This window comes from Atractosteus spatula, chromosome 4 (genome assembly GCF_055471065.1).
Source record: "Atractosteus spatula isolate fAtrSpa1 chromosome 4, fAtrSpa1.hap1, whole genome shotgun sequence".
Lineage (NCBI taxonomy): Eukaryota > Metazoa > Chordata > Actinopteri > Semionotiformes > Lepisosteidae > Atractosteus > Atractosteus spatula.
In genome coordinates, this window is record NC_142709.1 from 72539948 (window position 1) to 72551802 (window position 11855).

The 11855-nt window shown below is 51.6% G+C and overlaps 1 protein-coding gene across 7 annotated transcripts in view; it reads left to right on the plus strand.

Moving 5' to 3' along the window:
* The window catches only part of LOC148837193 (guanine nucleotide-binding protein subunit beta-4), a 36654-nt gene that overhangs the window by 18417 nt on the left and 6382 nt on the right, over positions 1-11855 (plus strand). For 5 of the 7 annotated variants that reach the window (XM_088913582.1, XM_088913586.1, XM_088913583.1 and 2 more), the window contains 8 exons: positions 7212-7329; positions 7518-7556; positions 8130-8236; positions 9364-9427; positions 9639-9801; positions 9914-9980; positions 10722-10923; positions 11361-11577. In XM_088913582.1, coding sequence (XP_088769708.1) covers positions 7273-7329; positions 7518-7556; positions 8130-8236; positions 9364-9427; positions 9639-9801; positions 9914-9980; positions 10722-10923; positions 11361-11577 — 916 coding nt within the window. In that variant the 5' untranslated portion in view covers positions 7212-7272. Of the gene's footprint in view, positions 1-226; positions 666-6375; positions 6395-7211; positions 7330-7517; positions 7557-8129; positions 8237-9363; positions 9428-9638; positions 9802-9913; positions 9981-10721; positions 10924-11360; positions 11578-11855 lie in introns of those variants that run through there. The other 2 variants (XM_088913587.1, XM_088913588.1) reach the window with 2 other exon arrangements.

The following is an 11855-nucleotide window of genomic DNA, read 5'->3' on the forward strand; positions in this document are numbered from 1 at the left end:
ACCCGGCTTCCCGGCTTCCCAGCCCTCGCTGCGGGCCCTGGAGCCGGGAGCCGGGAGCCGGCTGCGCCCCGGCGCAAGGTTACCGTCCGGCCTGCGGGTTTCGTGCTGCCTGCGTTAGTGCCGACTTATGAATCCTGTAGCGCCGTCGGGGCTTAAAAGTGCCGTTTTCTGCTTTGTCATGGTCGTTTAGGGGGACTTTAAGCCTAAACGCCCCTGTATCGCTCGCCTCTCGTTAATCTGCGCTGTCGCTTGATGATGGCGAGTCTCGTCTCCGGGCTGCGGCTCTGTCTCGGAAATAATATCGTTTTGCTTTCTTTATAATCGGAGAGAAGCCAGCGCTTACAGATGCCGAAGTGTGTTGGCAGATTTGTTGTTGTTTTTTTTTTTAAATCGCGTTAAACCGTCGTTTTCGGCCAGTGCACCTGACCAGGTAGACGCCAAGCTCTAATTAATCGCTACCAGAAGTCGTTTCAGAGGTAGCGCTTGTCACAGATGGGGCATGTTGAGTGTGAAGCGTAAATGTGGAGATTAGACATCTTAATTCAAGCCAGGATCTGAGCTACGACAGTGTGTCATACCTTGGTCATGTGGGTCTGCTTTTCTGCACACTTCGCTGGCCTCATCGTGGGTACCCCTTTAATCCACGGGAGAACTCCCTCGAAATGGTAAACAATTCAGTTTCACACCGGGAATCTTAGCTGTCGGTTTCTGAGCAGTGGGGAACATCGTCCCAAGTGGTCGAGTGTGGCCAACCCAGGGTAGACCCCGACAGCGAGGGGTTAACTGGGGTGGGCAGAGGTCTTGGGTCGACTCGCGGACGGAGCTGCCCGTTGATCGCGGCTCTCTCCTGGACTGGTGTGAGGCCGCTGCCCCGCCGTTGGTACTGGGGTAGTTCAGAAGAACTGCGCTGGGGGACCCCTGGAAGGCCTGGGGCGCTGCGGGGTGGGTTACAGGCTCGAGGGGGAAGACACTCTGCCCTCTCGGCCCGAGAACTTCATCGGCCTGAGGGTCTCATCCAGCTCCGCCCGTGTCTGCTGTTGTTAACCTGTGCTTTTGCCCGACGATGACGAGTCTCGGGGAAGCCTGGGTATCGGCTTCAGCCACACGCCTGGGTTGTTGGTTCCACACTCCCCCCACCCTTTGTGTAAGGAAGTGCCTCCTGTTCTGCCCAAAGAATCATACCCTGGGTGCCTTGCCTGTCTGTTTGTATGCTTCTGAAATAGTCTTTTTTTTTTGTTTTCTCACATTTGTGCACACTTTTATTTTGGTTTGAACCATAATTTTTTTTAAAAATTTGGCTAAAAAGATTTGATTCATCATCTTCCAGCTGCAGGGGGGATTTGCAGCCCTGTCACAGTTCTTCACTTCCTTTTGTAAAACCTTACAAGTTGCCTGTTTGCTACAGTAACCTTTCTGTTGTGGCCAAAACAAAGACCTCACTCTTGCTTTCTCTTTCGTTTCGGAGTCAGGTCACTTTCACGCTGTATCTCTGCTCGTTTCTCAGGAAATTGAATGTTTTTCATCTTTGGCTTGGAGCTCGGCCTTCGTGTGTGACACTGTGCCCAGAGATCTGCTACCCCGGCGTCAGTATTTTGTACCAGTTTTGCTCCCTTCCTTGCCAGGAAGCAAGCTTCTGCGTCTTCCTGCACGGTGCTCGCTGTGAGTTTCGGCGCTGGGATCATTTAGGCTAAAAATGGCAGAGGAACTCCTTCCTGTTCCCCGCCCTCGTTTGAAGAAGCGTTCAGAGGGAGTGTGTTATGATGTATGTGGGCAGCGCTCGGGACAAACAACGAGATCAAAGCCTCTAGCTTTTTTTTTCCCTGCCTTAATACTACACTGCCTGTTTGTTTTCTAATTATAATGGGCTTCATCTGTCTCACTGGAGTTAGGAACCACCTTCTCCAGCTTCATCTAGGATCTGTTGTGGCTTCTTGGAAGATCGGGCCCTTTGTGACTGTACTTGCAGTGCGGTAAAGGAACTGCAGTGGACGGTTTTATTCTCATTTCAGACGTCGCACATATATGCCAGTTGTTTGTGAGTGGCGGCGTAAAATGTTTCAAAGTGGTGCAGAGAACCACATTTTTATTTCACAAAAGAGTTTTAAATTCAGTAGTTGACGTGCAATACTCTGAGCAGGTCAAAGGGCAAATCTGCTGTCATAATTTTGGCGGTCCCGATATCATGTCACGAGTGACCCAGAAGACAGGTTATGAATGATCCAGGCACTAAAAGTTTATAAGCAATTAGTACAATACGATTATACCTTTCATTCACAGAAATGTGTTTTGGAGATCCAATCGGGTGTGTTTTATGCGCACAGAAACATCCACTTCACATCACTTAAAGGTGCAAATACCTCATTCCTCGCTGCCCCCAAAGGAAGGGGGTTCAGGCAAAAGCCTCCAGCTTGTTGACCCCTCCCGCCCTCTCGCACGAGGGGTGTTGATGATAGGTAGAGCTGATTCTGAAGCTTTTTTTTTTGGCAAAATAATCTTTTGCCTCCCACATCTTGTTTCTTGAAATCTTCCGCACTTGACGTGTAGGGAGCGCTCGTCCTGAGCCGAGCGCACATGGTTGAGAAGTTTCCGTCTCCAAGGCCCTCCTGCTGCCTGAGGGGTACATTGTCAATCTGGGGTCGGGCCTTTAGCGGTCCTTTGCCTACGGGTGACGCGTTGCTCCAGTGTTTAATACACTTCCCACCGGGAGAGAGATTCCCAGTTCCATTCGCAACCTGACCGGAGAGAAGTGGGGGGGAAAAGGGGCCAGATCCTCTTTTCTTGCTTTTAGACTGATGCTTTCCCTCTGTGGCGGAGGGGTACGGGGGTGAGGAAAGGGCTAACGGGGGCCCTCCTCCTTTGTGGCCCCGGATTCCCGGGTGATCGGTTTTGATCTCGTCGGCCACACAGGGGTCTCGTTGCAAAGAGCTGCCCCCCCCCCCCCTGCCTGCCGCCGGCTCCCGATGGCCGTGAGCAGCAGTCCAGATCCGACCTGGGATCTCTTGAGTTTGAACCCTGGGACAGCGAAGAGGAGAGCTGTTAGGTCCACATACGACAAGTTAATAGTCTTTCATGTCGCGAAAACCTTTGCAGTCAGAAAAGGCCGTGTTTCCAGGTCCTTTGTACTGCTGTGCTTGTAAAAAGAACCCAGCTGGCACGGACTGCGGCGCAGTTTGGTTTCGATCAGATGAGTGCGGACATGTTCCTTCTGACCGGTCGGACTCCACTGGCACTGGAGAGAGGATCGCGAAGCCTGATTAAGAAATCAGGACATCTCATTCATTTTAAATGAAAAAAGGGAGCTCGCAAAGTGTTTTGTTTGCCAGATAAGATGTTTTTGGTTAAAGTTTGTATAGAATGCATCTAGCCATTGGGCAGTGTGTTAGTTGTATGTGGCACATGGTGCAGTAAAGCTCACCTTCAGAGTTTCAGACCCCTCCATCACTTAGTGCCCTGCTTGAGAAAAGCCTGGATGGTCTTAAGGTAAACTCCCTGTGGAGTTCCGGCGTATCCTTCTCATATCCTTCTGGTTGTTTTTTTTTTAAGGCTTGCAAACCAGGCAAGAAAAGAAGAACAGTGTGCAGAAAAGCTGCTCCTGAGGATTGAAGCAGTTTAGTTTAGACTCCGGAGTCCTGAACTAACAAGCGCATCTCTTCCCTGGAACCCCTGATCTTAGTTTTTGTTGCCGCTTGATTTGACTTGTGCAGAAAATGCAGAAATAAAATGAGATTCTTCCTTAGTCTCTTCTGGCACCAATTGGGTATAATGTTCAAATTGTTGTGGTACTTTCCGTACTGGCTAGAAGGTGTCTCTTCATGTGTGTAGACGTAGGAATTAAAGTGGTTGTTAAATGACATGATTACACTCATGAAGACAGCGTGGTTTATACATGTAGCTGTGCTAACGATGCACTCTGCTTAGTTGAGAATTGTGATTTCATGAACTCCAATTTAAAACTAGGCAAAGTTCTTCACATTATCTCTTATTTAGATTTCTAAATATAGCCTACTAATTAAGTCTTTAATTTTTAAGGGAAAAAAACATTCTGTGCTGTAACAAAATTGCTCCCGATAATTGAAGAGCCCTTCACATAAACCGTTAATCCGAGGACATTTGGAAAATTTAGCTCGTGTTTCAAGTTCTCCTGTAGCACAACAGGAATAGGTGGTGATAGATGGGTGTTCGAGTAGGGCTGTGAAGAGCAGTGCTCCGGGTTTAAAACAGATGGACTGTCAACATTCATGTGTTGGAAATCCATGTGAGTGGATAGTTCGAGTTCTGTGTGTTTGTGGTCTGGTTTTTGTTTGTCTTCATTTTCCATGACAAACAGGAAATAGTTTCTGAGCAATGCGTCGGTCATTCTGACTGTGCTATATGATCAGACGAAGACATCTACGGTTTAAGCTTTTGCAGCTTTTATTTTTATTGTTGCATTTGATCTTGGGACATCCCTTTTAACCGATTTTGACCTGATTCTCCTCTTTAAGTTCAGAAGAAGCTCTAGATTGCTCGAACGAGGTCACTGGTTTTCACGGTCACGTGCCTCCCAGTGCCTCTGGTTCTGCCGGCTGCTCGTTCTTCAGCTCTGCTGCTCGTTCGCCCTTGGCGCGGATCCTGCTGCTCCCGCGCTCTGCGATAAACTGTCCCTTCAGAGGCCGCGGCCTGACCTTGTTCACGAGGCGACCTCGCCCGCATGTCTGTGCTGAGTGAGCCAGTCTTTGGCTTAATGTTCTTGAGGAGTAGTGGAGGCAGGGGCAGGCCAGATCCTCGTGACCCCAGTGAGCGACGTGCATTTCTCTCCAGCTGGGGTTCACCTGCCGGTGAGGTTTTGAGAGGTTTTGCAGGGTTGAAGGAGGGGGATGTGCGTGCACTTTGGAGCTGAAGCCTTGGTACTGAGCTTGACTGGTGGCAGAGGGACACCGATTCCAGTGTGCTGATTGGGTATGCAGAGGGTAGGGGGCGGAGCTCGGCTGTCACAGGGTGGGGCATGGGTGGGGGCGGGGCTCAGGCTTAACTGGGCGGGGCTCGGGTGGGGGCGGGGCCATTTCCTGTTTTTGCTGTGGGGCTGCGTTGTCGAAAGCCCCTCCACCATAGATAAGTAGAGTGCAGAGGCAGGAGGAGCAGCGTGACCCGGAAAACCAAGGTCATGTCCACTTGCCTGTCCCTTTATGATGCTGCAGAAGTGGGGCAGGGCGACAGGCAGCGGGAGTGAAGCTCAGTGCAGGGCACAGGCCTGCGGCTGTTCCTGTCTGCGGCTGCTTTCTGTGGCCTGGAGTGCCTTGGTGCCCCTCGTGGGCGTGGAGGCGGGGCTTTGAAGTCTGTATGCTGACCAGCTTCCCAGAGCGTCTGTTCTTTAAACGCAGAAGCTGTATGTGAGCTGACAGTGCTGGGAGTAGGCTCAATCCAATGAGAGCCCTTTTGTTTACAGGGTGGCAGTGTTTATATAGAAATATAAAGGCATCCTGATTATTCTCCAGCCTGTTTTTGTTTGTTCCATTTGTAGTGCAAATAGCCATCCCGTATCCTGTATGAACTACTTTTACTTCCAAAACCAAGTTTCTTTTTTTACATTTTTCTCTCAAGTGTTTTTGGGACCTCGTTAGCTGTCGGTCTGTGCTTCAGCAGCGCCGGGAGCGAATGGGTCAGCCTCTCGGGGGTGTGGGTGGGGTACAGGGGGGTCCAGCAGGACGACGTCGCTGTCGTCCCCGCTCGGCTCTGCTCCTCCTCCGCTCGCTCCCTCTGCAGAAAACACCGGATGTGTCCAGGCTGCAGCCTGAGCACTTCTACAAACTAGAGCATATCTCTCAGTTCTGTGATAAGAAATGTCAAATCGACCTCTTTATTTGAAACGATTAAGGCCTGTTTCTAAGGGTAAGCAAAGAAGTGGGTGAGATGTGACGTGCAAAGGCACTGTACCCACTCGCTGCAGCCCAGCAAAACCAAAACAGACTTCGCAGCAGAGCACAGCCTTGCCTTCTGAAAGCCAGTTACCATGTTTGACACAACTGCGGTGTGAGTGAACTGGGTATTTATTAAAGTCTGAGCGGAGACAGATGGCATTTTAACCCCCTTCCTTTACATCCAGTCCCCTCGTTCCATAAAAGAGTGAGTTTGTTCTCCTCCGGGTCCAGACTCTCCGTCTTCCTGCCCCCGGGTCTCAGCCATGTGCTCCTGTCCAGCCCCCGCCCGGCCTAGCGGCGAAGGAGCTGGGCAGCGCCTGGCGCCGGCTTGCCCTGGATCTGCAGTCACGCGTCTGCCAGCGCTCTGACGTCGGCGGGCACGATGAGCCAGGTGGCAGCCCCAGCCCAGACTGGTCTCCTGGGCCGGCGGCGGCTCTGCTCTGACGGGGGGTAGCGAGCCAGGCCTCTGCCTGCCTGCCGCTTGGCTTCTGTACAAGGTGATGAGCGACTACTCTTCGCTGCTTCCTCCTCCTCCTCTCCCGTCCCTGTGAGGCGTCTTGGCCTTTCTCTCTGCCGCTGGGCAGGGGCTGCGTTGCAGAAAGACACCTGTACAGGGAGGACTGGGAGCGTAGTGGTTTTAATCAAGGAAATCATCATTGTGCATAAGTGCCTCAGTCAGATGAAACAGTTTGGGGACAAAGGACAAGATGCCTTTCTGAATAAAAGTGGCTTAAATAAAGGAAAAGGGAGCGGATTTTAAAAGATGATATAAGTAATGCCAGGATAAACACCACCCTTTCTTCCTCTAAAACTCGTTTCAGGCGAGAGCTCTTCCTTCATCTTCTTCTGCACTGCTTGTCCGTTACAAACGGCCTCCCAGCCTGACGCTAAGCGCACAGAATCGCCTCCCTCTTTGACGCAGAGGTGTACTGCGATCTCTTGTTCATTTTGGATGACTTAAAATGAATATGAAAGTTTTTTTTTTTATCACGAGATTGCAACAACAGGCCGGGGCCAAGCAAAATGGAGGTCTGTCACAGTTCAGAGCTGTTCAGCACTCCGGCGGAACCAGTCACCGGCCAGACCAGCTTCCGAATTTGTGTTTCATTTCTATTTGAACATAAGCTGCAGGCCACCTGCAATGTGGGGGTTGAAAAGTGCGTCTTATATCTGGGTAAATACGGTATAAAGGCGTCGATGAGGTATTGAATAGCGTAGATGTTGTTGGGATTTGTCCCGGCGGGCTCTGCGGCCGTGCCCCGAGACCGGGAAGGAGTGTTTCTCCTGGCCTGACGGGCCTGTGCTCCCCCGCAGGTGCCGGTGAGCAGCCGCCCGAGCGACGCGGACCCCGCCCCCAGCGCGCGCGGACGGCGCCATGAGCGAGCTGGAGCAGCTGCGGCAGGAGGCCGAGCAGCTGCGCAGCCAGATCAAGGTGAGGCCGCCGGCGTCCCGCTGCGGCTCGGGCAGGAGCGGAAAGGGGGGCGGTCTTGTCGGTCCCTGCGGCGAGGGCTTTTCTCCGTCGCCCGGGTGGAACCGCGGACTGTTCCTAATGAGCTGTTCCTGCAAGGAGTCCTCCCTGCAGCTGACTGGCCACTGGCGCTCTGTTCCTCTCTTCCGCAGGATGCCAGGAAGGCCTGTAGCGACTCCACCCTGTCCCAGGTAAGCCCCGCTGCGCTCGTGCTGCCGGGAAGCTGCGGCGTGTCTCAAGTACGGGTGGTCCCTGCACAGCCCCGCGTGAGCTGAAAATGTACGCCAGTGGGGACGAACTGGTGTGCGATGCATTCGTGCTGTTCACGTTGTCAGAATTATTACAGCAAGATTAGTACTGTAACAGTTCAAAATTCCTCTTGTAATATAAATATTGCGGCGTATGGTACTGTAACGTTCTGTTTCCCGGTGATGTGCAACTTGAACTGGCCTTTCCTCCTCCCCCTAAAAAAGGGAGAATCTGACCTCTTCCTGTCTCAGATCAGGGAGTGATACCTCTTGGCCCCTCTTGACGAGCAGCTCCTTCTAATTACTAAGGGCAAGAAACCCCTGTGAACCTGCAGTCCTGCTGTTGCTCGTACTTCTCCATCCACAGGCACCTCTCTGAGGAAATTAGGAACGACCGCTCCAGCGCTTTAATAATAATAATACTGAAATTCAAGAAAAGAGCACCACAAAAAAAAACATTACATCAAGTACCTTCATTCCTGTTGAAGCCAAGATTTCTTCATTTTCTTTTCCCAGATCACAGCTGGCCTGGATTCGGTGGGGCGCATTCAGATGAGAACAAGGCGCACTCTGAGGGGTCACCTGGCCAAAATCTACGCGATGCACTGGGGCTCCGACTCCAGGTCCATACCGGTCTCTCTCTCTCCCCGGCCTCCCGCTGGCTCGTCATGCACACGGGCTCGTCCCCTGGACTGGACACGGGCCGTTTAAAGGGATCTGTTTAAACAGCGGAGGCTGGACGCTGTGTGGCATTATTGCACAGGCGTGGGCTTCTGTCTGACTGAGGTCTTCTATAAGAGCCATACTGCTTTATACTGTTCACTTTATACTGAGCCCTTGGGAAGGTGCTGATCATTTTACTTGGACCTGAATGCGTTTTCTCAAGATAATCTGTGTCGATTTACATAAATTGGTGAATTCGTAGTGATTTCACTCTGTGGTTCGACTTGCACACCCTCACCGTAACAGCTGACCGTTTTTATATCTGTGTGGAAGTAAATTTGTCCACTCGTCTTAGTCTTGTGTGTGCGTCTCACTTGCTCAGATGTTGGTTTGGAGTCCTCTGTCTCCCTGAGCAGCTGGAAGTGAAGAGTGTGTCGTGTGTGCTGTGCTGCGGTTCGCTGTGGCGCTCTGTATGGAGACCGAGAGCGAGCTGCGTTAGCCTGGCTCAGCTTGGGAGGGCTGTAACGAGGGAGGGGTGTGTAGTACAGGCCACCTCTTCGTGACGGCAGGGCCATCCAGCTGGGCGTTTCTGAATGAGCTGTGATCATAGCGTGTAGCCAGACATGGCTGCAGGAAAACCTGCTCTTCAGAGTAAAATTACCGCCGGCAAGAGTGCAGCTAGAAATGCAAACCGCAGAGAATTTGAAAAGAGGTGAACATTAGAACAAGTGAGAGTAGGTCATTCAGCCCATCTGTCATTTTTTTTCCTGATCTAACGAGAACTCTTAACCTTTTCCTTGCTGGCTGAAGTGTGGAGCTCGCCAGTACTACAGCCTGTCTTATCTTGGCTTTGCGCCTAGAAAGATGGATTATTCTTCTGCCTGTTCAATTGTAAACGTAGATTTCCGCTGGACCTGATGTACTTTTTAATTGATAAGAAGAGAAATACTACAGTAGCCTAGAACTGATAGCGTTGTTATTTTTAGGTAGAATCACAATCCTTGGCCATCAGAGATGTATGTCTAACTTTGGAACAACAATCTGTCCTCAGTGTTTTCACAACATCTATTTTTTTATTTCTGAACAGATTACTTGTCAGTGCTTCTCAGGATGGCAAATTAATTATTTGGGACAGCTATACGACAAACAAGGTAAGGGTTCCTTGTTAAAGGACATTTATTCGTCTTAATCCCGGATGTGTTTCTGGTGCGATTGGTGTCTTTTAGATGACATTCATTGGATCGTGTGCTTTTTTTAAAATATACTGCAATTAGCATAAAGCTTCTGTGAAGTTTAAAACTTCCAGCTGGGGTCTTGTGGCCCTTGTGGAGTTGGTAAGCTGCGGTTCCCTGCTCTCTCCAGATGCATGCCATTCCTCTGAGGTCATCCTGGGTCATGACCTGTGCCTACGCCCCCTCTGGGAATTATGTGGCCTGTGGCGGCCTGGACAACATCTGCTCTATATACAGCCTGAAGACCAGAGAGGGCAACGTGAGAGTCACCCGAGAGCTGCCCGGGCACACAGGTAAAAGTCCCGCGAAGATCATGTCCTCCGCAGAGCACTGCGCGTTGTTTCAGTACAGTAGACCTGAAATGTGCTTTCCGGCTAACGATTTTTGTTCACTTGTTTGTTTAAGGCTACTTATCCTGCTGTCGCTTTCTGGATGACAACCAGATTGTCACCAGCTCGGGAGACACCACCTGGTGAGTCGCTGCCTCTCGTGTGCAACCGGGGGCTGAAAAGGTCTCGTAGATAAAAGAGATGGAGCTTCTCAAAGGCTCCTAAACATGGGTCTTTTTCCCCAGGAAGAGAAGAAAAGACCTGTATGGCATCAGGTGCTCGGAGCAGCTGATTACTTTTAGCTCTGCATGTCAGCCTTCAGAACTTTACTCCAAAGCAGTTGTGAGACAATCAGACCTTGATTCTGCCTCAAGTTCAAAATCCCGCAGCTTGTAAGACCTAAAATAGCTCCATCTATTACAGAATGGGATCCGATATCGTTCATCTCTTAGTGGGATTACAAGTTTAGAAGCTAGCAATGATTTCAAGCGTCTATTTTTCTATAACCTCCTTTTCTGATGTGTGACCTTGTCGCTGCCATTCTAAGTCTTTGCTCCAGCTGACTGCTACTTATCGAAGTGAGCTTCCCCACTTTGGCTAAAGTGCCAAAGAAGACTGCCGTGTTATAGAGTCTTGTACACCACTTGATTAGATCACCACCAGCACACGATTTTCTAAGTCACCTTTTCACCCAAACATAAAAGCATGTGAGGCTTGTTCCTCCATTTAATGTAAAATTATAAGGGGCTGGGAGTACTCCAGACAAGTGGACCTTCACGCGTGTTCTGCAGAGTGAGATGATGGAGGGTTAAGAAACTGAAAGGTGTGTTTCTTCCGCGGTCTTCCTCGTGATCGCTGACGGCTCCCCGTGCCCTGGTTTGCAGTGCTTTATGGGACATCGAAACCGGCCAGCAGACAACCACGTTCACGGGCCACACGGGCGACGTGATGAGCCTGTCCCTGAGCCCCGACATGAAGACCTTCGTGTCGGGGGCCTGCGACGCTTCCTCCAAGCTGTGGGACGTCCGAGACGGGATGTGCAGGCAGTCGTTCACGGGCCACGTGTCCGACATCAACGCTGTGTGTGTGAGTACGCGGGCTGCGGCCGCCTCCTGGTTCTCGTTCGTCTGGGAGGGTAGGTAACTCTTCTAGCGGGACCCCGAAGAAAGTTGAATGTATATAAAGGAAAGATTTGAGGTGATGGGGATCATTTTGCGTGATGATGGAGTGAGGCTATCGTCGTTTCTGGAACGTTGTTGTTAGGAGGGGTTAAGTGGGGCATCATTGGGTGAAGCTTGGCTTCTGTAACATTCTGTAACAAACCCTGCATTTGCATCAGGAAGAATGATAGTGGTACTTAAAGGGTTATCATGCCGTAAATGCAAATGTGTGGCGGTGGAGTGTCTTCGTCTGTCTCCTGCTGCAAGAGGAAATGGCTGACATTTCTCGGTGAGTTCAACATGGCTGTTGAAGGCTCACTGTGGGTTTTAAATAACTGTTTTTCTGCTGCCGTTGCTGTCCAGTTCTTCCCCAACGGAAATGCCTTCACCACGGGCTCGGACGACGCCACCTGCCGGCTCTTTGACCTGCGCGCGGACCAGGAGCTGATGATGTACTCCCACGACAACATCATCTGCGGGATCACCTCCGTCGCCTTCTCCAAGAGTGGCCGCCTGCTGCTTGCAGGCTACGACGACTTCAACTGCAACGTGTGGGACACACTGAAGGGAGAGCGCGCAGGTGAGTGAGTGGGCGGGGCGAGGGGCATTGGGGTGGGGATGAGGGAGTGGGCGGGACGAGGGGCACTGGGGCGGGGCTGAAGGGAGAGCGGGCGGGGCAAGGGGCACCGGGGCGGGGCTGAAGGGAGAGCAGGCGGGGCGAGGGGCACTGGGGCGGGGCTGAAGGGAGAGCAGGCGGGGCGAGGGGCACTGGGGCGGGGCTGAAGGGAGAGCGGGCGGGGCGAGGGGCACTGGGGCGGGGCTGAAGGGAGAGCGGGCGGGGCGAGGGGCACTGGGGCG